The sequence below is a fragment of the Nothobranchius furzeri genome, chromosome 19 (assembly GCF_043380555.1).
Source record: "Nothobranchius furzeri strain GRZ-AD chromosome 19, NfurGRZ-RIMD1, whole genome shotgun sequence".
In the NCBI taxonomy this organism is placed as follows: Eukaryota; Metazoa; Chordata; class Actinopteri; order Cyprinodontiformes; family Nothobranchiidae; genus Nothobranchius; species Nothobranchius furzeri.
In genome coordinates, this window is record NC_091759.1 from 1621529 (window position 1) to 1649167 (window position 27639).

The following is a 27639-nucleotide window of genomic DNA, read 5'->3' on the forward strand; positions in this document are numbered from 1 at the left end:
AATGTCTGCAACTACACACATCTTGGTCAAAAACTCAAATAAACCACATTTGTTATGTTTATATGTTTTGTCCCAGAGAGTAAAATATAATCTGTATTTGTAACATTTAACTAGGTCACCCATGCAAAATGAATTTGGAGCAATGTGGTATAACACATTTACTGTTCTAACAATATCATTTTCATGTTTGCACAATATAATATTTATAAAGGAAGAACATGATAAAATGTGTACCACCTTCAAAATTATATTGTTAAGAATAAAGTTATGAGACCTGATCTTGTTCTCATTTTATTTTGTATTGGTGGCAGCCGCATTAATCTTTTACCACCTTATACACATAGTACAAAATAAGTTTTAAATACTATAATCAGACTCATGATGCTGTTTGTAGTTGGTACAGACTGTGATGTACTTCTGACACCATGTGGAGTCATTTTCCTATCAGCCTGATTGCATTAAGGTTTTTTGTTGTTGTTGCAAGTTTAAAAAAATTGTTTAAATAATGTATTTAGGAAAACAACGGTACATAAAAAATTAGAAATGTTTTTTTTACCACAGAATGTTTTTGGTAAATGTCTCTAAGCACTCTGCTTGGTAAGAGAGGTCACATTTATTTAAATTGGCTGGTTTCCTGGCACAGATGTATGTGGCTTTTAGGAATATTTCTCAAATTTTCAACAGGTTTGAGGTTTTGGGGTTTAAGATGGTCTTTGCAGATTTTGAAGTCTCACAATGACTTGTCCAAAATTGTATTTATTTTGTCATGACCAAAAAGAGAGACAGAAAATCTTAAGAACCTTTTTTTTTATTTCGAGAAGTATGTTTTATAAAAATTCCATTCCAAAATAAATTAGCTCAAATCAACCATAAAGAGTGCCACAATGAGTGTAAATGACTCCAACGATATCTGATTGTTGGACTTACACTGTAAAAAACATGTTTTATCCATCCAGGCCCAGACTTCCCTCTCCCAGGGGAATCCTTCTGACCATAGGCGAAGGTAGGAAGGTAGATCAACCGGTAAATTGAGAGCTTATTTTACAAGTCATTAGTCATATCATAATTTTTTAGATGATTTGGTGTAGTGGAACACACCATCAGTTTGCTGTTTCACAGTTTAGACAGAAAGACGAGAAATTTTTACAAAAATCCAAATAAGTAAACAAAACAGAAACCATATCGCGTGCTTTTTTATAATCACTTTTTAAGGAAGCACCTGAATACAAACATACATTTCTGTAAAAGTAGTTAAAATATAACAAGACAAATACTCGAGTCTGGATGCTGCGCATCTTTTACTTGTTTGTTTGCTTGTCGAAGTTTTCTAGAAAATAAAGCTGCGGCGTACGAGGAGTCAGTGAAGGCAACGCTTGAGTGGCACTCCGCCGACCTAATCCGGAGAGGAGCGCGGATGTTCGGTGTGACTCGGTTCTGCGCCCCGTAACTTCTTATTTCTGCTTTGACGGTAGAAACTCAGCCTCCGCTTCGTTCGCGCTCCCTTCCAGCTCGACTTTTTCCGTGTCAGCGCTCGGTTTAGTCGCTGCGGTGTGTCCCCCTGAACTGGACTTTGCAGACGTGACGTGGGGACAATGGAATCTAACGTTATCCCGGACCGTATCGGCCCTCATAGGCTGCAGCCGGGGATAGGGTTCGGTTCTGGACCCACCGGGACCCTCCGCTCCTCTCTCCGGCCCGGGGTTACGGTCCCCATCGCACCGTTGCTCTCCTCTCCGGCCTCGCTGTCCGCTTCGTCCGGGCCTCCTCCTCCGCCGCCGCCGCTGCAGCTCCACAGCCTGTACGGCGGAGTGGGAGCGGGTCTGGGGCCGGGGACCGGCCACTGCAACCCGGGGAACCCGGCGGTGCTGAAGGAGGCGGTGGAGGCTGTGGTGCGCAGCTTCGCTAAACACACACAGGGCTACGGCAGAGGTAATGTCTAGAAGATGTGCTGTCATTAAAAAAAAAAAAAATAATAATAATAATAATAATAATAATAAACCGTGATATTCGTGTTTTATTTTATCTGGGGAGGGGAATTTAGACCTTCACTGGTGCCATTTGTTCCACCTCACTGATATAATATATTATTATGACAAAATGTATGTATTTATCCAATTTTCCCATAAAACATATGTTGACGTCATCACATTCCTCAGAATTCCAGCAACTTTGTGGTCTGGCATCTGTTCAGTAAATTGTTGCCAGCAACTCTGGATCATTAGTGGTTTCCCAGGCGGGCTGGAGTTTGGTGGTGTGGGTCTGGAGCCAGAGTAGCTGTGGGATCTGGAGGTGATGAGATCCAGACTGGAACTGGAGCAACGTCGAACTGAGTTTATTATCTTTAGATCTCTGAATTAGGAGGAGCTTTGGTCCAACCTGATGTTAAAAAGCACAAAGTCCAAGTTCTGTATGAACTGAATGGCGTGGACCCAACAAGCAGGTCCTGAGGAGCCATACAAAGGGCCCAGATCTAGGGATGCACCGATACCATACTGGTATCGGAATCGGTGCCGATACAGATACTGATACCAGTATCGGCATCGGTGAAAGTTAACAGATACCAGTAACTGATACCAATGCAGTTGCTTGAAAGTGTCTTCACTGTAACTTGTCATTTCTGTTCACCTAATATTTTAGTTTCATGATCACTTATACTACTTTTTATCTACCTCACAGTCTTTTCCTATTGAAAACAGAAGAAAATAAAACCTGTATTCCAATTCATTGCATTTTTTTGGTGTGGTAGAAGTATCTGTATCGGTAATCGGTATCGGCGAGTACTCAGATCCAAGTATCGGTATCGTATCGGTTTGGGAAAAAGTGGTATCGTTGCATCCCTACCCAGATCCAGGTGGCACACTGGGATGTGAGGAAATTGAGGAGTAATATAGGCTGGCGCGGGGGGTGGGGGGGGGGGGGGGGGGGGTGGACACACACAAAGCATGATGGGTATTACCAGAAAATAGGCTTTAGTAATAAAAAATAAGCTGTATTTACTCGTTTACACTGCTAAATGTAAAATTTGCAGATTATTTGTCTTTTGTCCTCCGTTATTAAGAAATCAGCCAGATTATTGTAACCAAAGCCATTTCAATGGCGTAACTTGTTGCTGCTGAGGACGACGACATAAAAGACCAGGAAGTATTTTTCTGCTGGATTTGACTTCAGAAGCTCAAGACTTCAAATGTTCATCTTTTCAGCCCACAGCCAGGTTTTTGGGATCCACTGAAGTATTTAACCCAAAAACGGAGCGTTGGCAGTTTCAGCTAATGGAAGCGGTTCTTCCCTGTACTAATAGGATTTATTTTCCAAAGACTGGCCCTGTGTGCACTGACTGACACCATCGTCCCTCCATCCTATTTAGGCTCCTTAATGCCACCAACTCAAGTAGAAGACTGTAGGATTGTAAAAATACACCCACAGGATGATCTGTTATTCGTGGATCTGGATTCATTTGAAAAGGGGTTCTATGAGTGACTAGTTTTCTGTTGTTTTTGTGTGTTCAGCACCACTTCCACATCCAGTCCTTCACTACCTTCATGTGTTTCCTGCCTGTTTCTACTTTTATCACAAGGGAAATGCCCCCAGAAGAGCCCGTTATCTTGTGCTCATTCACTAAAACTCTCTTGTTGCTTTCCTTGTTTATCTGTAGTTTTTTCCATGTGCAGTAATCCCAAACCGTAATGCTGATATCAGTTGGGTGGGTTTTAGGTGTGTGTGTGTGTGTGTAGGAAGGGGCGGGGGGGGGGGGTTAGACCATCTGTTGCAGGACGATTCTTGAAGATTTCAAATCTGGCTTCATGTCTTTGGACTCATTTTCACTGCTGAACGATTCAAACAGATGCCTCCCTGATGGTGGAGTTGGGTGGATAAGAGTCTATAAACATCTCCAAAGCACATAAAGTTTATTTTATGGCTAAATAACAGCAAGATGAGAGCTCTTGCTGTGTGTTTTACTGCCCCTCAGATGGAAGCACCAAGCGTTATTTGGATGGCAGTTAAGGGATTTATGCTTCTGATGTTACAGCGTGCTTTGGATTTTGTCGATTTATTTATTATTTTGTCTAGAACTAGGAAGCAGATCTAGATGTGAAAACAATGGTGCATTTTGACGTGGCTCTGCTCTACGCGTTTTGTATAATGTGTGTGTTTTCAGTGAACGTGGTGGAAGCTTTGCAGGAATTCTGGCAGATGAAGCTGACCAGAGGAGCCGATCTGCGGAACGGAGCTCTGGTAGTTTACGAAATGGTCCCATCCAATAGTCCCCCATATGTCTGCTATGTCAGCCTTCCGGGCGGCAGCTGTTTCGGAAGTTTCCAGGTACGGGTGCTGCTCCGTAATGTTTTTTAAGCTATGCATTTTTGCGATGATCGTAAACTTAATTCTTTGTGCTGTTTTGACAGTTCTGTCCAACGAAGGCCGAGGCCCGACGCAGCGCAGCCAAGATCGCTCTGATGAACTCCGTTTTTAACGAACATCCGTCTCGTCGAATCACGGATGACTTTATTGAGAAGAGCGTAAGCGAGGCGCTGGCCTCCTTCAATGTAAGTTCAATAGATAACAATATAACGAAAGAACAAAGCTTCAGGTTTCACATTTTAGGACTTGTTGAATTTAAAGCCTCAAAATCACAAAAAATCCTGCTGTCCAACTGGCCCCTAAGGAGATGAATGTTTCTAGCATAATGTTTCTGCAGGATTTTCTGCTGTGAAAATGTTGAACCGTTGTTTTTTAACAGGGAAACAGAGAAGAGGCTGACAATCCGAACACGGGCATCGGGGCTTTTCGCTTCATGCTCGAGTCCAACAAAGGGAAATCCATGCTGGAGTTCCAGGTGGGAAAACCTCAGGAAGAACTTTATGTAAAAATGTTTGTGTGTGTTTAACGCAAGAATAACGAAATATTATACACACCCTTTGATTTTAGAGTATTTTTATAATTAACTCAAAGCTAGGGGTGTTTTATTAGAAGGAATGCGGCAATTGGATATATCGCAATACTAAAAACCAAAAAGTATTTAAAATTTGTAAGACTGAATTAGATTTAGAAACTCGGGCCAGACGCCTCCAAGACACACCAACGCATAGACGTAATTTGGGGGGGGGGGGGGGGCATGCCCCCCCCCACTTTTTCCAAAGTCATGTTTTGACCCCTGCACTTTTTACCATCCAAAAGCAATATTACTTTTTATTAAATTGACACTGGTTGAGCTCTAGGACCAAGTAGAAAAGTTTGTGTTGAAGCCTGTTTCCCATTAGAACATACTGTAAAGATACCCCCCCGTGTCCCCCCCCCCACATCTAAAGGGAAAATTACGTCCATGCACCAACGTTATTGTGAGAGCTCATTATTCTGTCAGAGTGAAGGCGGTGAAACTGTCTGCCACCTAGCGATTGGAGTTGGAATTGCACCACAAAAGAAGTACAGTGAATGTGTCCAAATAAATTCTCAATTAAAAAACAAAGACTTTACTTTTAAATATTAAGAATCAGAATATGAAGTATCACGATACAGGGTTTCCCCCAGCGCTTTATAAGCCTGGTGCCTCGCCAGGCTAATGGTCATGTCCCACCCCCCTCCCCTACCCTACCGTGTCTGCTGACACGAATGTCGCACCGAAACCAGAGCCCTCCGTCAGCTGATACTGGTGAGAAACAGCACCGGAACGTGTACACCCCCCCACCCCCACCACTGCTCTCATGGAGGAGCGCTGCCCCCCTGACGGCTGAATCCGCCAGGCTTAACCCATTTTCTGGGAGAAACCATGCGATATTTCAGTGCATCAATATTTTCTTACATCCCTACTCAAAGCTTAAATTTGAGTGCTCTAAGCTGAGCTTTTTCTCTTGTTCTGTCTTGGTTTGGATGTTTTTCGATTTTCCCTGCAGGAGCTGATGACTGTTTTCCAGCTGCTGCACTGGAACGGAAGCCTGAAAGCCATGAGGGAGCGACAGTGTTCCCGACAGGTACCGTGTGACACTGAACCGCCTCACAGATGGCTACAGTTATACAAATACAGGGTTGCTTTACTCAGCTGTTGACAAATTTTTTTATTATATGTTGAGGTACTCTTTACTTCAACAGAACAAAAGGTTCTGGAAAATCTACTTTTGGCTTGATTTAGGTGATACTTAAAAGGATCCATCGTCATAAACGTCCTCATCTAACACACGAAACGTCTCCGTTCTGACCCAACCTGCAGGAGGTTTTAGCCCATTACTCCCACCGAGCCCTGGATGACGACATGCGCACCCAGATGGCGGCTGATTGGGTGAACCGGGAGCAGAGCACGGCGAGTACTATCGCGCAGGAGCTGGCTATGACGGAGCGGGAGCTGGAGGACGCCAGGCTGGCGGGCAGGGAGCTGCGCTTTTACAAGGAAAAGAAAGACATCCTGATGTTGGCCGTCGGTCAGCTGAGCGCCGCCAACGCGGCCACTCTGCCGTCGCATTAAACACATCCTCCTCGTTCTGTGGGAGTCCTGGCAACGGTGTTGATCACTGCTCTAAACTATTTAGGCTTTGTATTATTTGTGAGGACCAGGTAAGCACACTCGTTTGCTTCTATAGCCGTTACCTTTTTGTGCCTAGTAATGACAGGGTACTTCCTTTACAAAAAACCCTGTAAGATTCTGCTACTTGCATCGCGGTTTTCACATTAATTCATACATTTGCTCCAACTTGGGTGTTACAAAACAGGTTTTACTGTTGATCAGTGAATGTACAAGTAATAAGTTACTCGTTAACCCAATTATAATCAGATAAATGCAAGTCAGTTTGGATTTTTTTAACGGTTCTGAATGTGATGACCAGGGCCGGCCCAAGCCTTTGTGGGGCCCTAAGCCGGTTTCCCTTTGGGGCCCGCCATACCAACACCAAAGGATTCATCATTTCTAGGCTACACCATTTGTGTAACATGCCCACTATCACTAGCGTCTTTTTTAATTAGCTTACATCATACAGATGCTATTATGGATATTGATTTTTAACTTTACCAGAGCAGCGAACCAACAAAAACGCTTGAACTAATACAGTGTTATGTAAGTGTGGCATATGAATTCAACTACTTGAAAGAAACATCAGCAGACACTGAAATTACAATAAAAATGTTGGGTTTTCTATCTTTTGTTTTTAAAATTTGAACCATGTGTTAAGTGTGCAGCACTACAAAAAAAAACAGCAAAAAAAAACATGATGACACTACAGAAAATAATACAGAAAAATCATTTTTTTCATGTGAAATACTATGAAGTTGATATTATTTAAAGTAATTAAAACATTTTTTTCCCTTTGTGTCGTCTCGGTGCTCTTGAGGCCCCCTGGTGGTGTGGGGGGCCAAAGCAGTCGCTTAATTTGCATAATTCTTGGGCCGGCTCTGGTGGACGACTTTGTATTAAAATGCAAAAAACAGTCTTAAGTATTTCTAAAATAGAACCACAGACAGAGGGTCACCTGACTGCAAAAATCTGCAACACAAAGAAGGAAAAAAAATAAAAAATTCAGTTTGAAGCGAAACATTCTCCAAGTTTGTGAAAATGACCACTTTAAACAGGAAGTTTGCATCATAATTTGAGGGTACTTTTTAAAAATACGTCAGCAGACGATTAACAGCTCTGACAGCAGCTCAGGGTTTTACAAACATCAGCAAACCGGCACTTGTTTGTGAAGGTTTCTTTCACTGTTTTCTATATTTTTAGTGTGATTTGTGATTACGACACTAGCCGAATGTATTTTATTTTATTTTTTAAGTGCTTTCAACTATAAAGCTACTCCATATGATCGCAGTTGCTTAGAGCCTCAGTGTTAGGACTGAAAACCATGTAACTCACTCTTATTATTAGGGTTAAATGTTGAATTTAAAAACATATTTTTCTTTTTTTTTCTAGAATATATTTAATACATTATAAAGGCATTTCAACAAGAAGTATTTTGGCAGCTTAATGTAAAAAAGACAAGCGAGTCATTGTTGAAGCGGGGCTCTTGATTTGAGAGAAATGAGCAGAAGCTTGGAAAGCAGAAACACACGGGCTCATTCTTGTGGCTGAAAGCTAAATTATCAGCAGCTGAAACTTATTACACAGAATTTTAGTAGCTGGCAAATAAAACACTAGAAGGAAGAGTTTAGTTTTATTAAAGAGAGTAGCTTTTCTCTGTCTTTTATAGAATAATGCATATACTATAGCTACCTTTAGCCAAACAGGGGTGTCCAAACTTTTCAAGACGAGAGCCTAAATTGTCCTCTTGGGACAGAAAAATTGGATTTTTTTAATAGAAAAGAAAATACAAAAATAATTTTATTTTAAACCAGGGTTTTCCTGGCTCAAATTGAGTCAAAGGTGGTACCATCCTGACCATGCGCCGGCACATGCATACTCTGTGCATTCAACTGCCTCTCTTTTTTAAAGGCTAAATATTTTTTTGTTAAGTGTTCTATTCTAAGCTTCTGTTGATTAATTGACTATTCCATCCGACAACGTTTCAAGCGAAAAAAAACTGGTTTACTGCTAAAAAATATGAAATAAAACAACAAAATTATCAGGCTGAAGTATATAAAAGGCTCAATAATATGCATTATGGTTTCGTCCATCATGAACAGCCCCCCTCCTTCCACTCTCACTGAGACTTCTTTGCTTCGTTCAAAAGAGCCAGTCTTTTGAGCGGCCCTTTGAAGACGTAATTATTTTTATTTTTATGAGCTTTACTATCTATTTGTGGTATAACGGTTTGTGACTAAATGCATTATGGGATACTTTTCTGGTCCAAGTCCAAAGATGGATACTTTATTGTAATGGGTGAAGGACGAACACATCCAGGAACTTTGAGCGTACTTGCCATGATGCGTACTTGGTATTGGAACAGTACACGGGCTAACGCCAATGACATTTCACAATTAATATAGTACACACGTTTAAACAAGTACTCATATTGCAAAACAGCCTATAACTTGTTTTTTTTAATTAGTCTAAACCTTTCTCTTTCTGTGGTCTTTGGTGATTGCCAAGCAACACTTCCTAACCAGGAAGCAACTTGGTTCGCTCCCTGCTAGCCAAACTATCTCTAAGTATCATGACAGTGCTATACTTTCTCATATTTATGCCATAATGTCAAATTATTTCTTTATTATGTGACAAATATTATGAAGGTTAAAAGAAGGCGATTGTGTTTATGAACACCGGGTTTTAGTGAATCAGCTTGTGAAATATGTGTTGCATTATTTGGTTTGTGTTGTGAAATTCTGTTCTCGTTTTAGGGGCCAAAAAAAGAAAATGTAATAAGTGTATTTGAGCAGGTTTAATGAGTGAGCCTGGAGGTCTTTAATTTTGTTTATTTTTAAGGTTTACTTTTTAAAATAAAGTTCAGTAGATGTATTTTTCTTCACAAGCCATTAATTATTCTCAGCTCTTTCAGTTATTTTAATGACTATTATCTATGAAGGCTCCCTTACTGATGCTTATTTTAAATTCATTTTATAAACAGCTTTGGCAACAGTTTTATTTTTTGTCTTTGGTGCATGATGTTAGTTTCTATTTTTAATGTGTGTTTTATATATATATATATATATATATATAAAAAATAGTTACTTTCTAAAATTTTTGAGACCCTAAATGTGTGTATTTTCTATGAACACTTTGTATTCCATGTTTATACCTTTAGTATATTTATATGTATATGAAATAAATCAAATAATAAAAATAATTGTGGCTTTGTTTTGAATTTGTTGTTAATGGTTAAGTGCCATACAACTAAAAATATCCCAGAAAAAACTATCAAATCAATTCAAATGAAACTTAGTGATTTTGATTGCCTTTCAAGTTTTTAATTAACATTCATTTATTTGCTGTCTTTTTTTGTTTAGGAATGTCTGGGTCTTTAGTGTAATCAGAGTATAACAATTTTTTATGTAACTACAAAAACAGAAGAATTAGTTTATTTTTACTTTAATTTATTTGATCTTATTTTATTTTGTTGGGTTTTACCGGAAGAGGCGGGCCTTCCCTTCACAACGCTCTCCCAGCGTTGGTCATTCAACATGGCAGCGGGACCAATTTCAGAAAGAAACCAAGGTAATTTCATTGTTTAAATGGTTTAACGCTTACACCTTCATTATTTAGCGATATCTCTTGATTTATAACAATTGAAATTCTTATCCGCTCTTTCCCACCAATGTTAGCTGTCTAATTAGCCCGTGTTTTGGGGGTAAATGCGTACTCAAACACATGGAAGTCTCCGGTCTCGTTAGCCTAGCTTCTAGCTAAGTTAGCCGTTTTTTGTTTATTTTAATTGTATTACTTAATGCTTGTATTACTTAATGCTTGACTTCACGATAGCATACGGGAGTTTTATGTTGTTTATTTGAAATGCAGAGATTATTCCAAGTCAGGACTAGAACCACTAAACAACTAAAGTTAGCCTTAAAAACTCGCGACATTAGCATGTAGCAATGCTCACCTATCAATGTAAACACCGTTTTCCTTAATAGGTATTTTCTTGTGTTTCCAGATGCCACCGTGTATGTCGGTGGTTTGGATGAGAAGGTGTCAGAGCCGTTGCTATGGGAGCTTTTTCTGCAGGCTGGCCCTGTTGTCAACACACACATGCCCAAAGATCGGGTCACAGGTCAACATCAAGGTGAGAATCAGGCTATTCAAGATGGGATGAAAGTCCTAAAATTCACTGTAACAATGTACATAACAAATGAAACTGTTCCACTCAGGTTATGGATTTGTGGAGTTCCTCAGTGAGGAAGATGCTGACTATGCCATTAAAATCATGAACATGATTAAGCTCTACGGCAAACCGATTCGCGTGAATAAGGCCTCCGCCCACAACAAAAACCTGGATGTTGGCGCTAATATCTTCATCGGGAACTTGGACCCGGAGATCGATGAAAAACTGCTCTACGACACGTTCAGTGCTTTTGGCGTTATTCTACAAACTCCAAAGATCATGCGAGACCCAGACACCGGCAACTCCAAGGGTTACGCCTTCATCAACTTTGCCAGCTTTGATGCGTCCGACGCCGCCATCGAGGCCATGAATGGCCAGTACCTGTGCAACCGGCCCATCACTGTGTCGTACGCGTTCAAGAAAGATTCTAAAGGAGAACGCCATGGCTCAGCGGCAGAGCGACTGCTAGCTGCACAAAACCCTCTCTCGCAGGCAGACAGGCCACATCAGCTGTTTGCAGATGCTCCGCCCCCACCATCTGCACAGACGCCACTCCTAACCGCAATGGGCCCCGGGATTCCTCTTCATGGTATGACTGCTCTAATCTTAACTGCCGATAAAGAAGTACCTTTCTACATTTATTGGGTTAATTATATAATAGTTTTGTTTTTTTTTTTGCGCAGGTTTGCCGCCTCCTGGTGCCTTTCCTCACGTTCCTCCCCCTGGATCAATGCCTCCAACGATGCCCCCTTCTATGGGCATGCCTCCATCAGCAGGGACACCAGGTCCTCCATCTTCTCTTGGTGGACCTCCAGCTGTTCCTCCACCTTTCGCACCGGCCAGCATGCCTCCAGGTATAACTCGGTTGCAGAAAAGCCTGAAAATTTAAGTCTCTGCTCCCCATTTTAGCTTTAAGAAGTCCAATAACGATTAATAAAATTGTGCAGGATCAACCTCAGTCATCTCCTTCAAATGTGAAGAAATAAAAACAATAATGTTTCAATTTAAATGTCAGGTTATTAAAATGCAGCTGTTAGCCCTGAATGAGTTATTTTTATTTGTTTGATCCGGGCCCACAGGTATGCCTCAGATGCCCATGCCGCCTGCTCCTCCTGGCATGGTGCCTCCACCTGCTCCACCAGGATCGGCTCGAGCTCCACCGCCCCCCAGCATGCCCCCACCTCCTATGGGCATGCCTCCCAGAGCACCGTATGGACCCCCCATGGGTGAGCACTGTGGCATTTTCTCAAAAATACAATTTTTTTTAAATGAAAGTTGTTTTTAACCTGTTATTTCTTTTTTTTTTTTTTTTTTTCCCAAGCCCACCCTGTGCCTCCAGGTATGAGAGGACCTCCCCCCATGCCTCCTCCCGGCTATGGTGCCGTTCCTCCTCGTCCACCTCCTTTTGGTTTCCAGAGAGCACCTCCAATGCCACCAAGACCTCCCGGTGCCCCTCCTCGGGTCCCTTGAGAGCACCAAGAGCTCCGTGATCCACGTCAGACCACAGGAACATTCAGCTTGTTGTTTTTTTAAATACATGTTTCGATCTACTGGATTTTGTTATCTTGGAAGTAATTTAACCAACTGTTTTTGATTTATGCTCATTGTACAGATAAACAGAAAATTGGCAAATAAACATTTTAGTACAACTTTTGGATATTTTTGCGTTTAATTATTACTAATAAACTTGTAATGTACCAGAAATTAGTTTATGAGTAAAAGCTGCATAATAAGCAGGTGAGAGAGTAATATGTTCTAATTTATGTCCAAAAGGTATTTATAACTTGAGGCAGGGGCCCCAGTAGGTCATATACTCTCAGGTATTATGGTTTTATTTAAAAAGTAAAGTGATATTCCCTACTGTTGGGATTAAAATCCAAAAATATTTTTAAAAGAATTTTTTTAAAATGTTTTCTTTGGACATTTATTGCTCTACAAAATTTTTTTAGTCAGTTGTGAAATAAAAGAAAAGGGGAGAATAGTTTCCTTAAGTTTTGGATGCTGTATTTAATTTTCCTAAAATAGATCCATCAGCTGATTTGCGCATTTATTTTCTCACAGTTGAAGTTAAAAAAATATTAGTAAGAAGTACCTTGGAGCCAATCCCGAAGCAACCAAAGGTTGTCATGGCAACAGGAATCAGGCGTAATCGCACGTGCGCAACGTTTGATAGTGTGATGAGTTCCGGTTTTTGGACACATTGTTCCTGAACTTAAAAATATAAAAACGCGCATTTAAAAAAAATTAAACAAATCGCTAATTATGCACAGATTTGCGCCAGAAAATAAGATGTGCGCTGCGAGATGTGAGCTCGCGAGGGGGGGAGGGGACCACTTCGGTGTGCGTGGATGGCGTGGGCTTCTCTCCTCCGAAGCGCGCATCATCATCATCATCACTCGGTTTACAGCAACAGCCTCGTGCGCATCCTCCTCCTCTTCCTCTCCATCTCCGCGCTGGAGACTCGCAGGATTTAAGGTGAGTGGATTTTTTACGCTATTGGTTGCAGCTTCGTTGCTTTACCCCCTCCTCTTCTTCCTCCTCTTCCTCTTCTTCTCACATGAAGACATCTTGTGAAAGATGCGATGGGCGTGCGCACCGACCGCGCGCTTCACGCTGCAAATTAGGACCGATTTTGTGAATAGAGACGCGGCCCTGTAATCTAATCCGAGTCGTGACCGGCCGCGAGAATCCCTGGAGGGAGCATCTCTGTCTGGGATTGACGGAAATTAGCCTGTCAGCGACCAGGCTATTGTTGTTTATTGTGTTTATTTTTATTTCTATTGCTGCACATCCAGCTGTTTCTAATAAACCTAATCCAGTGAAGGTGTCAGTCTAGAGCAGATTAGTGGGGAACATTATTCCCTCAGATGATTCTGTCAGGTGTCCAGTCTGTAAAGCTATAATGTCTTGAAATTAAATTAACTATAGTGCTTTCATTTAAGAATGGAGGCACACACACACACGCACGCACACATTATATATATATACGGTATATTATATCCAAGGGGGTGTTTGTAAAGGAGCAATTAAAAGAAAAAACCCTCCTGTTCCCCAGGCCTTTCTCTCCTCCTCCTCCTTCAGCTGCATCCCCTGTTTTGCAGGCCCTGAGCTGTGGAGAGGCTGTCAGCTTGATGAAGTGATAGAACGGACCTTTGTTTGCATCTTTCTATCCATCCATCCATCAATTTATCTGTGTTCTGCATTTTCTCTCTTAAATCTTTCAGACCAACAGATTTCAGATTCAGACAAAGAAAAACGGAGTAAATTAAACATGTATTTATTAATTAAAATAAATAAGCTCCAAACCAAATAGATCCTGTGTGAAAACGTCACAGACCACTAAACCTAACTGGTTGTGACATAATAGGTAGTAATCAAGTGTTTGTGATAACAGGAAACGAGTAGGCTGTCCCTTGCAGCCGCATTGGAGGGCTTTCCAGCATTATTTTGTGCTAGAGAGCAGAATTTCTGGTTCCATCAGTTTCAGAAAGTGGCCCCGGTCCTGAAGCAGCAAAACGGCCCCTGACCATCACACTACCGTCACCGTGCCTGACTGTTGGTACGAGGAAATTTGGTTTTAGTCCAGATGTTACAAGACACATGCCTTTCAAAACATTCTAGACATAAATTTAAAATTATTTCTCAGTGGTTTGAATAACCTCAGTTTGGAGAAACAGAAATCAGTTCTGAACAGATTGAGGAGCTAACAGCTAGTTCAAGTTACTCAATCCAATCCCAATACTTTCAAAGCAGTTCATGCAAAAACGATGTTAGGAGTCTTCATTATCATCAGTTCCACATGAGATGTTATTTTACAAGGATTTCTACTGATGTGCTAACAACCAAAGCTAGCTTTAGTACTTCCAGCGCATCCTGGGAAACTTCCAATCAAAACATCACAATATTTCTACTGGAATCACCCCGTAACATGGCATATTTAAAGTGACAATGTGTATTTTCCCTGGCAATAGGGGGCAGTACATCCCTAAATCATTGCAAGCAAGCAAGCAGTATTTTTGTGTCTGAGTAAGACCATACCAACAGATGACCAGCAACATGACAAGCACATCAGACTCCAGTTTATCACTGGCACCGAGTGAAGAGGTGAATGTTTAAAACAATGTGTATGAATGGCAAAAGTTTAGTAACCGTTTGTTACAAATCTGTAAATGCGTTTTGTCCTTACAGGCTCCGGTAGAAGGAAACACGGCATCTAATATGGCGTTGCCGAGAGATTTGGGCACTATCCCAATACTCACACTTCCACACTTGCGCCCTTCAATTGCGTGATCCCGGCCAGGGATGCGAGTGCGTAGGGTGTCCCGATTCTCAAGTGATCATGCCCCTTTTGCACCCTTGATCCACTCTTTACAAAAGGGTATTACCCACAATCCATTGCTGCAAGAGAAAAGGCTCAAGTGTCTTTACTGAAAATATATGTTTTCAAATGAAAGTAGTTCATTTTAGGACGATTGATTGATGCTCTGAATGTTTTAGACAAAGCAGCAATAAATGTAAACGAATTTTAAATATTTGTTTGGTTGTTTGTTAGAAAGTCGTTAACAAAGGTGTTTACAAAAGTAGCACAGCAACCAGCATCCCAGCGTGCAATGCGATCAGTGATGCAATGGTCCATGTCCCGATTATTTGCACACTTGTGTACCACACACTTGAAGCCTTACTGCGCACTTCCTCCAAGTGCACTTCACAGAAGACTGTAGGCCACAGTGCGAGTATTGGAAATGGGCCTTAAGCCTGGTTTATGCTTCTCCGTCAGCTCCGCAAGGGACAGACACGCACGGATTGACGGAAGCGTTTTGCTCTCATACTTCTCCGTCTCCTGGGGAGTGTTGCAAAGCAATTCCCCAGCAGGACAACAGAGGGCGTAGCGCTGTTCTGTGGTATCCTGTCATGTATCGGTCCAAGATCGTGTGTTTATATTGTGTTTTTTGTGTATAGAAGAGACTTTTAACACAGACATATTTGTCTCTCATTCTCCCACCACTTCATGCGCTCCCCACCTCTAAACCCACGTTTCCTGTCATTTCCGTCCACAAATAAAACGCTTGCTGCGCATCTTTTCACTCCTCCAGTCATGGAAGGATGAAACGTTCATATTTTTAGAGTTTTTTCGCGAGGTGTTCTTCAAGCTTCTCCGTGTCTGCCGCTAGTTATCCTCGGCTCTCTTTGCAATGGCGGCGCTGTAAACAACAGCGGCATCCTGACCAATCACAAGCTTGCGTAATCCGTCTCGTTCGACGGATGTTTAAAAAAGTGGGCTCGACTCCGTACGTACTTGCGTGCCTGCCGGAGCCCTACGCAAGGACGGATAATGGCGTTGCGTGTCTCCGCACTGACGCAGACGGAGAAGCATAAATCGGGCTTTAGACTCGCTCCAATGTATTTTAGACCTGATTTTTATGGTTTTATGTTACGAAGCCGCCACTATGTTTCAACAACTGGGCATCACTGTCTTATTGGGTGACCCCGCCAGGAAAGTTGACCATTGGGCAGGATTGATGGTTTATCTCTTGAGGTCCACATGGCAGGGGTGAGGTGGTGCTCAATGGTCAACTTTCCTGGCGGGGTCACCCAATAAGACAGTGGAAGGGTTAATTCATTGTCAACAACATTCTGATGGATATTTCCAGAGATTAACGGTAAAAACTACTCAGAGGGGTTTGATGAAGTACTATAAAATATTTGAGATTTGGTTTTAAGATGATAGTGATCACGACCATGCTTGGGTTAGCTGTTAGCTCATCAGCGCAGTTCACAGAATACTTTCCAAAAATGTCTCTGGGATCATCAAACTTTTGTTGGTAAATTTTAGACTGGTCTTTGAGTCCTTGGAGGTGACTGCTCTTATGGATGGCTCCCTACCATTATTGAATCATGAACTTTGACCCCAAATACGTCCAGCCATGCTTTAGATGTTCTGAGTTTGTTCCTGGCCACTATGTGTTGCTTTTTGAGATCATTTAGCCTAATTCACATAGTCATACAGGTTCTGTGGATAATATTTCTTAGTCCTACAGGTCTGGTAGTAACAAGTGTAGGAAATACTTTTGCATGGTGCCATAATTACTCTAATCACAGCTGTCCTCATTCTCATGACGTTTAATGAGAATGATCGTATTCACACCTGTTAGTTTCTTAGTGAGACTAAGATAATGGAAACATTTTTAATGAGAAGTTGTTATTGTTCAGTTGATTGTGACAAATCAGGCTTTTTATGCAACAGAGTGATATGTTGTTGTTTTGTACTAAAGAAAACAGGCCTGGTCAGTCTGAGATATTATTAGGTTTTGGGTCAGATATTTCAGTATGGCTGACGGGGCCTGGTTGGGCTCCTTTGATCCGTCCTCATCATGCTGTCAGGAAAAGATGCTACCTCATGACTGGAAAGGGTTTCCAAACATAACAACGTAATCAAATCAACACCGCGTTAGTGCTGAACACTCATGTTGATGCTGAAACCTTTTAGTCTCACTAGTTTTTGTAAAGTACAATTTTTTTTTGTAATTTATGTGTTACAAAATCTACTCAACCTGCTCAAGCCCCTATAATTTTGTTAATTTGACCACCATTTTTAGACATTATCAGATTTTGTTACTATCTGGGTCCTTAAGACACATTTCTAGAGAGATTGACCATGTCTCTTTTTACCACACATTAGCAAAATACGTTCTGGAGGCTAAAACAGCCTTAAAATAATCTCAGTCTGGCTCATGATAGACTTCAATGTAACTACTTTGAAGAAAAAAAATCTAACATTATACGTATAATTTTTGAGATCTAAATTCAAAGGCATATCTCAGCTGTTTGAATAATCTCAGTATGAACTGGAGAAACAGAAATCAGTTCAGATTGAGGAGCTAACGGCTAGTTCAAGTTACTCTGAACACTTTCAAAGCAGCTCATACAAAAGCTACTTTAATAATCTGTCAATCATCATCAAGTCCACATTAAATGGTTATCTTTAAAGGATTATATTTGCAAGTATATTTGTATGTGCCAACTGCCAAAGCTAGCTGCAGCACCTCCAGCGAAGCCTGAGGCAATTCTAATGAAAACAACACATTATTTCTGCTGGCATTGTCCTGTAACATGACATTTGTAATAGTGTAAAGGTGTATAAAATATGGGTTTGATTAACTACTATGAAATATTAAAGATTTTTTTCTTGAAGCTGATTGTGATCTTGACCATGCTCGGGTTAGCTGTTAGCTCGTTAGTGCAGTTTAGACAATTTTCTTCAAAAATAAGTCATTTAAACAGCTATTTTCTTTATTAAGAAATATAATAAATGTTCATAACCTTCATCCGAACCCATACTTTTAAAACATTTGAATGAACAAAACTTTAGGACTGAAATGGGCCTGACATTTTGGCATTTTAGCATGTTTGCTAGCACATCTTTCACAAGAATGCTTCAAAGAGAGAGAAATCACACAAATGTTGCAGGTTTCAAATAAAATCGGACATCTAATTTTTTCAGTTTAAAGATATTGGAGGAGAGATCTGTTGTGTTGAAATGTATTTTTTAGTTAGCATGCTAATGAACCTGACAAGATCTGAAAACATGTCTACCAGCATCGTCAGCTAAAATATTTTTCCCAATTCGTTGTGAGAATGGAGGTATTTTATAGAGGTGCCACCTTTAATGGCTAATTATAGAAACCATTTTAAAAAGTTTTTATGACCACCAGCCGTATTTCTAACTCTGTGAGGCCCGTTATTACCTGCCAGAGTTTATTTATGAAACTTGTGTGAAACATGGTCTTGTCTGTTGTTTCTACGCACCACAAATTCAAAGTGACAAGCCGTCTTATTGCACCAGTCACCCCGAGGCTCAGTGTGATAATAAAGAAGCATATGGATGTAAATCTTGTCCATCAGCTGCAGGAACATGCTGGTGCCTTCTTAAAGGTTTTTTAAACAGGATTTTCACAAGACGATGCCGTTAAAACAGACGTCTCTTATCCTGCTTCTTGTTTTATTTATTTTTTTTCATCTTAATTTCATGGATCATTTGCAGTTGCGGCTCTGCAGAACTTATTAGTTCTCATCTGCTAATGCATTATTGTCAAACCTGATGCCTAACTGCGTAAACAAAAGCCAGACGCTGTGGGCCTGTTCTAATTCACTTCCTTTAATGTAATATTTATAATGTAGTATTTCCTCACTTCCATTAACTGATGCCGTTTTCAGCCTTAAAAGCAGATCTGGTTCCCACTTTTGGAAGCATTTCATGACAATAAGGCTGGAGACAAACATGACTTTTCTAATTATAGACCAATTTCAATGACAAAATGCATAAAATATTAAAGGTCATTATTATTTTTATAAAGCAAGAATGGGGATTTGAATATATTCCCATAAATTTCAGTAATGATGTATAAATTATGGAATCGGTATGCTATTCTAAAATTTTGCTTAAGTTCAAAGGGTTTGGGGGGTTGGGCTTATAAGCTTCTGCTTCTGCCTGCACCCATTCTTTGAATTGTGTAAGTTGTGTGTTTGCTTGTAAACCTGCAAATGTTTTTTTTTGTTGAACTATTTTTATCGTACTATTGATTTTAATTTCTCATTAAATTCTCATTAAAATAATGTGGAATTTATACTTAAGCTTTCTGATTTTTATGGGTATCTTAATAATTTACAATAAACAAAAGAATCATTTCAGTGGAGTTGTGTCCCTTCGAGTCCTACGCTGTAGCTCTTGAGGCACTTAAGTTTTTTTCTGCACCAAAAGGCTTCCATTAGAAACCACTCACTGTTTTGATGCTCGATGTCTCGTCTACTAACTATGGCTCAGACGTTTCTGTGGCTTAGCAGAGAGCGTGCTGGGTGGAAATTAGATGGCCGGCAGGTGTAACGTGGAAATGAACTCCCACAGGCTTGGTATAGGTGGTGTGGTTCGCTGTACAGAATGAAAAAGAACAGCTCAAAGATATTTTTTCATCAACAAGAACCCAAAATAGTTCCAGTTTCACAAGTTTAACAAATATACGTCCCACCTAATAACCACCTGAAAGTCTGTATCTCTTAAAATGGGATTCTGTGGAAACGTACTGTTGTCGATGGCTCTTTGAAGGGCCTCAGTTTGAAGAAACAGATTAGTTCTCAGGGGGAAGCTAACAGCTAGTTACAATGAGTTTTCAGTAATTCCAATGTAAAAAATATCAGAGCAATTTAATAAAAACCATTTTATAACCTCAGTATTGACATACATTTTACATTTCATTGTTATTTCAGCAGAATTTCTATGGGATTCCAGCCAGCTGGAATTTCCCCAAATCATTTTCCAAATATTTCAGTGTCATATGGGAAATTATTTTGGTTAAATATTTAAAATAAAACATTTGAATTAAGTACAATGAAAATGTTGAAACCAGAGTTATTTTAAATTCTTTGTAATTGGTCCTAGCTTAGAACGTTCCCAGTCCTTCAAGGCATTGACCTCTCATGGTCTCGGAAAACTGGGGCTCCTGGATCCTTAAACTTGAATTATTAAATAATAATAGTTTAATCTCAAATTAAAAGGTAATCAGACATTCTTTTAGGTGACTTCTGCGGCAATTTGTTTGTCTGATTGGAAAAAAATTTGGTTTAACTTTTTGAAATCTCCATTTTCTCCTCAGACAAAAGGAGAGTCTCTTCTCAGTCAACTCTTTAACTCTTTGGAGGGACCGATCTGAAGACCCAGCTCATTCAAGGAACCGTTAACCTTTGAGCCTTTTTGTTTCTTCTTCTGAAAACTCATAAAAATGGAGGATGGCTACCAAAACCGGACTGCCTTCATAAAAGGAGCCAAAGACATTGCCAAAGAAGTTAAGCGGCAAGCCAGTAAGAAGGTGGGCCGCTCGGTGGATCGGGTGAGCGACGAGTACAGCCGACGTTCCTACAGCCGCTTCGAGGAAGACGACGATGACTACCCTATGCAGGGGAGTCAGGATGGAGGCTACTACCGCGGTGACAGCCGGGCAGCCAACGATGACGAGGGCGGCCACAGCGATTCCACAGAGGGTCATGATGAGGACGACGAGATCTACGAGGGAGAGTACCAAGGAATTCCTAGAGCCGATTCGGGCAAGGGCAGTCTGGGTGGAGGTCCGGAGTCCATGGCAGCTGGGGCTCAGCAGTTCAGAGATGTCAGCGTGTCTGAGGCTGAGAGGAGGAAGGACCAGGAGGAGCTGGCTCAGCAGTATGAAACCATTTTACAGGAATGTGGTCATGGGAGGTTCCAGTGGACCCTGTACTTCGTGCTGGGGCTGGCACTCATGGCAGATGGCGTAGAAATCTTTGTGGTCGGGTTTGTCCTGCCCAGCGCAGAGAAGGACATGTGTCTGTCTGAACCCAACAAAAGCATGCTAGGTAAGACTACAAATGGTGACCCAAGCTCTGACCAGACCAACATGTATGTCGCGATACTGTTGCCCTTTGTTTACTGATAAACATGCACAGGAGGGATTCGTACTCATTGCAGCTATTCGGTCATGTACACACGTAGCTGGGTTTCTGTGAAACAAAACATCATCCCCTGTCCAGGAACAAAATCTTGGGTCCACACCACCTTGTTTTCAGCAAAAGATCCAGTGCATTGTGAAGCACATTCATAGGCATGCCAAGCCTGTAGGCGGCAGTAGTTCCCCAAATCGTTTGCATCTTTGCCAAAACACATTTCTTAGATGCAGCTAAAAGTACAAAGGAAAGAGTACTCTCCAGCCTCCGTTAACCGGACGGGGGTTAACTGTGGACAGCTGCTGTATCCCAGAAGACAGGCAGATTTTATTCAGTTACTTCTGTTATTTCAACTGATAAGTAACTGGAAAAACTACCGATTTGCACCCTAAGCTATAATATTGTCCCGGTAGGTTCAGAGGTAAAATTTTAAAGTGTAGGTAATGTCTGCTGGCGTGTACCAGCTCAGCTTGTACATGGAACAACTAGTCGGTGGGCAACGACCCTCCTTAACATCGTCCTTTGACGTAGAGTAGTGACTGAGCTTGTAAAAATAAGCAAGTGTAAACACAATTCATACATAATCTTTTAGCATTCATGTTACAGGCAACAATGTTAATTTTGTTCATTTACTTCCACAAGCAAATGGTGACAACAGATAATTAGCAAATGTCCACCTTAAGTAGAGTTTTCAAAAGATTCATTTTTGATGGCATTTACCTTCACTTTCATGTGGATGACGGTCCAAATTGTAGGAAACTTTCTTTACTTTGTGAGATACCTGAATACGTGTCTACGTGGGTCTGAGTTTCCAGGGATGTATCTGTTTTTTTTTTCTTTAATGCACCAAGAAATCAAGAAAAAAAGCATTTCAGATGCTCTTAGGGCTGAAATTATGTTTCTAAACCTGCAGTTCTGGAACCAGCCACATGGGGGCATGCTGTAAAAAACTCATAATCTTATCTTAATCTTACATTTAGAGCCTTTTACGAAAGCCGGCATATCTGTAACTTCTCCGTTTGGCTTGTTCTCTCCACAGGTCTCATCGTATATTTTGGGATGATGGTCGGGGCTTTCCTCTGGGGGGCTATGGCCGATCGAATAGGTCGTCGGCAGTCTCTCATTATCTCTCTCTCCATCAACAGTATCTTCTCCTTCTTCTCGTCCTTCGTTCAGGGTTACAGCACGTTTCTGTTTTGCCGTCTCCTCTCAGGTGTTGGGTAATGGGACTTTTCACTTGCTACAACGTTTTTTTGTTAAATGTGTCATTTAAAAGTCATCTTAAACTCGGAAATGGCAGGTCAACACTTTGGTGGAGCACAATTTAGTTCCTATATCTAGTCAAAAAAGGCTGAAAGCATTTAAAATAAAAAAATTCAGAAAGATATGGTGATGCTTCAATAAAATGTTATAATTATTAGCCTCAATTATTATAACAAAACCATTATTGCCTTTGATTAAATTATGATCTCCATTGATCCAAATGAATAAAAAATTACAAAAGGAGCTATTTTCAAAGCTTTTTTTTATTGGTGTGGAATTTAAAGGGCCAATAGTTCAACCAAAGTCTACAAGTGTTCATGATATTCTGAGCAGAACAAGATAATTTGTGTTTATCACGGTTTTTTAATGTCGACACCCTTTCTCGCCATTTTTTTTGTCACTTTGACAACTGACAGAAAATAATTATTGCAGCTTGTTGTTCTGCTTTAGTGAACTGGTAAATTAAAAGGCCAAAATCACTATAAAAAAATCAATGTCCCCTCCAACCAATCTGGACTTCAGCTTCATTTCTTTGTAACTTGCTCCCCAGAATTGGATGTTTGTAGAAGCTGTCAGGCAATCTTTTTGATTGATCATCACATATCTTTCTTCTAAGTCATGCACGCATGTCCAAGTTGCGGCCCTGGCACCATCTGTGGCTCTCAGGGGGGTTTTGTTTGGCTCCCGTGGTAGGATTTTATCTCTCCAGGAGGCCGATGATGTAAACAAACACTTTTAAAGATTTAAATGCTCAGAATTTAACTAAGAACACCAATTTTGGAGCCGTACAGATAAAAAAAAAATCCTAATTTTCACCTATAAAGACTCTTTAGTTCCAAGAGATTTTTTAAAATGAGGAACTGATAAACTCCATCTATAAATCAGCCAGGCACCTAACTCAAGGGATGAGTCAGTGTTGTTGTCTATATAATTGCATAACATAGTTTATATAAATATAAAGACACTATCACTTAATAAGGATGATGTGTCTTTGTCTCCCATGTTGGGTCTTTGCTCATTTTTAACAAGAAACAAGAACATAAACAAAGCTAGAACTGTTGGCAGCAAAAGTTGGACTTCAACGAAACGAGAAAAACAGTCAACATCCAATAAACTCTAGTCTACGGTCATGCTGGGCTCCATCCATCCATTTTCTGAACCCGCTTGTCCACGTAGCGGGGGGGACTAGTGCCCATCTCCAGCAGTCATTGGGCAATCAGGCGGGGTACACCCTGGACAGAGAGCCAGTCCATCGCAGAGCAACACAGAGACACACAGGACAAACAATCATGCACACACCAAAGGACAATTTAGACAGACCAATGAACCTAACAGTCATGTTTCTGGACTGTGGGAGGAAGCCGGAGTACCCGGAGAGAACCCACGCACGCACAGGGAGAACATGCAAACTCCATGCAGAAAGATCCCAGGCTGGGAAGCGAACCCAGGACCTTCTTGCTGCAAGGCAACAGCTCTAACCACTGCGCAGCCCACGCTGGGCTCATTTGTAGTAAAAAACAACTAAATGCAGGGTGATATGAGGGTTTTGAGGAAAGCACATAATCTGTTAAAGAGGTAAAGGTTGTAGAAACCTGGAAACGGGTGAATCAAATGACAGATTTGACACCTTCCATGTAATTCCTAATTTTATTTCCTAAACCTTACAGGATTGGTGGCTCGATTCCCATCGTGTTTTCATACTACTCTGAGTTTCTGGCCCAAGAGAAACGCGGCGAGCACCTCAGCTGGCTCTGCATGTTCTGGATGATAGGGGGGATCTATGCATCGGCTATGGCCTGGGCTATCATCCCACATTATGGTGAGCATGAAAATAATGCTCATGACTTTGTTTTGTTCTTGTTAGTTTCCCTAGTCTGAATTTTTATTGTCAAGTTATTTTCTCTTCTCTTTGCTTGACTCGGTTTCTTATTCACCCTGCCCAACCAGGTCTTGACTACGCAGAATTCAGCTCTGTTTTGTTCTGTGGGTAATTAAAAACCTTTGTTTTGATTAGAAACAAAACAAGACTGCTTTTTATTTGTAGGAACCTTTAAAACATGCCACCAAGTTATAAAAAAGCAGTAACCAAATAAAATTGACTTTTCCTGTTCAGGAGATTTGGACCCAAAGATTCAGTGAACACTCAGATTGGACCAAGAAATAAAAGTAAATTTATTGAGTAGGAAAAACAGGATTGATTAGTGTGGAGTGAATTGACCGAGCAGAGTAAACTAGATAAGACTTAGTTTTAATGACTTGACCTAATTGAACACAAACATATAAATTGGCTTGGTTTGCCTGGCCTGGCCTGACTTGACTTGGCTTACTTGGCTTGGCTTGGTTTAGTTTGACTGACTTGACTTTGCTTGGCCTAGTTTGACTTGGCTGGATTGACTTGACTTTGCTTGGCTTGACTTGACTGACTTAGCTTGACTGACTTGGTTTGGCTTGGGTTTGTCTGGGCTGGCCTGGCTTGGCTGGAAATAAACTAGAACAGGCTGTATCTGGTTCGTATCTGGCTTGACTTGGCTTGGCTTTGGTTAACCTGGCTTGGCTTGGTTATCTTATTTATTTATTTTTTTGGCTTGACTGACTTTGATTGGCCTGGCTTGGCTGACTTGGCTGGGCTGACTTGGCTGGGCTGACTTGGCTTGGGTTTGCCTGGCCTGGACTGGCTTGGCTGGATATAAACAAAAACAGGCTGTATCTGGTCTGTATCTGGCTTGACTGACTTGGCTTGGCTTGGTTGACTTGTCTTGGCTGACTTGGCTTTGCTTTACCTGGCTTGGCTTGGTGGACTTGACTTTTTTTTGGCTTGACTGACTTTGATTGCCCTGGCATGGTTGACTTGGCTTGGCTTGACTGACTTGGCTTGGCTGACTTGGCTAGGCTGACTTGGCTTGGGTTTGCCTGGCCTGGACTGGCTTGGCTGGAAATAAACAAGAACAGGCTGTATCTGGCTTGACTGACTTGGCTTTACTTTGCTTGACCTGGCTTGGCTTGGTTGACTTGACTGTTCTGCTCTTGTTCTGCCTTTTCCGGGATCCACTGATTCCCCTCATTCCTATTCATTTTTCTTCCCCTTTCCTTACGTTTTTAAAAAATTCACAGTTTTTATTTGTTCTCATATTAAACATATTTTTAATCATCTTTTTGAAATCTGTTTTATACTTAAATATTTTATTTGTGAAGCACCTAGTGATTTTTATCTTGAGAGGCGCTAAATAAAAGATTGCTTTCTTTCTTTCTTGACTTTATTTGGCTTGACTGACTTGGCTTGACAGACTTGACTTGACTTGGGTTTGACTAGCCTGGACTGGCTTGGCTGAATGTAAATTGGAACAGGCTGTGTCTGGTCTGCATGACAGTTGAATGTGATCAGGCACTACAGCGGTGGTAGAGAGCTTAAATCTTGGGAACACAGGTGGAAATAAATAGACCTGCACAGGTGATCATGGTTAAGCGACAGAGTAAAGAAAGGCATAAAAACAGTCGAGGAACATGGATCCTGACACGTTCCACTTGTAGGTCTTCCACCAGAGGGCAGTAGACATGTAAAGGACTGGATCTGACAGATTTCTAATAAAGGTACAAATTCTCATACTCCACCTGGTTTGATGTAAATCCAGGGTAGTAGTCTACAAGGAGTTAAATCTCAGTCATCATAGCAAAAGCTATGAACACATCTGCACACTTTGCATTTTGAACATGTTTCAATCTCATACAGTATAAAACAAATCTTAATGAACAACAAAGACACTTATAACACCCACTCACTAAGAGTCAATTACGTGAACACATCTGATTGTGTTTGTAACTGCTATTATTGGTTCACATTTGTAAAGGGGCCAAAAGTGTGGGTGGACTTTTGCAGGGAATCAGGTTTTTTTGCAAAACACCACCCCCAATTAGCAGATCTTTCACACAGCTTCTGAAAAACTGAGCTTCTAAACTCACATGAAGCGAATCCATTCAATGTAAGACGACGGAACAAATCATAGCTTGCAATCTGCAGAAACTCGATTAAATTAAATAGTTGAGGTTCAGAGATCTGGTTCAGAGTCTGTTGTTTTTTTATCTTCCATGGCCGATAAATCTGTCGGACCATTGTTTATACGTATTTAAGCTCATCTCATTCCTTTGTTTGCAGGTTGGAGTTTTCAGATGGGCTCGGCGTATCAGTTCCACAGCTGGCGTGTGTTTGTGTTAGTGTGTGCGTTTCCATCCGTTGCGGCCATCGCTGCCCTCAACGCCATGCCAGAGAGCCCGCGCTTCTACTTAGAGGTCAACAGATGAGCTAACATCAACTTTTCTATTGTTGTTAATTGAATTAACCCAAAAAAATTCTTAATTTCCAGATAAGACTAATGTGGCTTTGGTGTGTTTTTGCATCAGAATGGCAAACATGATGAAGGTTGGATGATTCTGAAGCAGGTTCACGACACAAACATGAGAGCTAAAGGATACCCAGAGAGGGTGTTTTCTGTAAGTATTTGAGTCAAAATACAGAATTTTTTTTTATTTTGAAGTTAAACGCTTTGGCCGCTCCTCCTTGAACCGTCACCTTATTGTGGTGGAGGAGTTTGAGTGCCCTAATGATCCTAGGAACTATGTTGTCTGGGGCACTTTGTGCCCCTGGTGGGGTCTCCCATGACAAATTGGACTTAGGTGAAGGGTGAGACAAAGAACTGTTCAGAGGATCTTTCATGGCCCGGCCCGGAGGGTTACCGGGGTCCCACCCTGGAGCCAGGCCTGGGGTAGGGGCCCGTGAGCGAGCGCCTGGTGGACCGGCCGGGCCCAGCCCGAACCAGATACATGGGCTCATCCAACTGTGGACCCACCACCCGCAGGAGGAACATGAAGGGTCTGGTGCAGTGTGGATCGGGTGGCAGAGCGAGGCGGGGGCCTTGGCAGTCCGATCCCCGGACAAGGAAACTGGTTTTTGGGACATGGAACGTCACCTCACTGGCGGGGAAGGAGCAGGAGCTTGTGGCAGAGGTTGAGCGGTACCGGCTAGATATAGTCGGACTCACCTCGACACATAGCATTGGCTCTGGAACCCAAGTCCTTGGAGAGGGGGTGGACACTCTCCTTTGCTGGAGTTGCTCCGGGTGAGAGGCGGAGGGCTGGGGTTGGCTTTTTGTTAGCCCCAAGACTCTCTGCCTGTGTGTTGGGGTTTACCCCGGGGGACAAGAGGGTAGCTTCCCTGCACCTTTGGGTCGGGGAACGGGTCCTGACTGTT

At 41.5% G+C, this 27639-nt stretch overlaps 3 protein-coding genes across 4 annotated transcripts in view; all 3 read left to right on the plus strand.

Annotated features, from left to right (window-relative positions):
* The first annotated feature begins 1313 nt into the window (after window positions 1-1313).
* Window positions 1314-9562, plus strand: lix1l (limb and CNS expressed 1 like). The gene is made up of 6 exons (XM_070547423.1): window positions 1314-1929; window positions 4157-4320; window positions 4404-4544; window positions 4739-4834; window positions 5889-5966; window positions 6203-9562. Exons 1-6 carry the CDS (start codon window positions 1593-1595, stop codon window positions 6452-6454), a joined length of 1068 nt encoding a protein of 355 aa, XP_070403524.1. The 5' UTR covers window positions 1314-1592; the 3' UTR covers window positions 6455-9562.
* Window positions 9563-9794: 232 nt separating this feature from the next.
* sf3b4 (splicing factor 3b, subunit 4) lies at window positions 9795-12316 on the plus strand. Its single transcript, XM_070547422.1, has 6 exons — window positions 9795-10063; window positions 10500-10628; window positions 10714-11256; window positions 11351-11521; window positions 11747-11893; window positions 11989-12316. Exons 1-6 carry the CDS (start codon window positions 10030-10032, stop codon window positions 12135-12137), a joined length of 1173 nt encoding a protein of 390 aa, XP_070403523.1. The 5' UTR covers window positions 9795-10029; the 3' UTR covers window positions 12138-12316.
* Window positions 12317-12976: 660 nt separating this feature from the next.
* LOC139064252 (synaptic vesicle glycoprotein 2A-like) overlaps window positions 12977-27639 on the plus strand; it is a 37233-nt gene continuing 22570 nt past the window's right edge. For both annotated transcript variants that reach the window (XM_070547416.1, XM_070547417.1), the window contains exons 1-6: window positions 12977-13142; window positions 20315-21047; window positions 22174-22354; window positions 24065-24216; window positions 26548-26681; window positions 26793-26882. In XM_070547416.1, the coding sequence (XP_070403517.1) occupies window positions 20441-21047; window positions 22174-22354; window positions 24065-24216; window positions 26548-26681; window positions 26793-26882 (1164 nt within the window). In that variant the 5' untranslated portion in view covers window positions 12977-13142; window positions 20315-20440. The remainder of the gene's footprint in view (window positions 13143-20314; window positions 21048-22173; window positions 22355-24064; window positions 24217-26547; window positions 26682-26792; window positions 26883-27639) is intronic.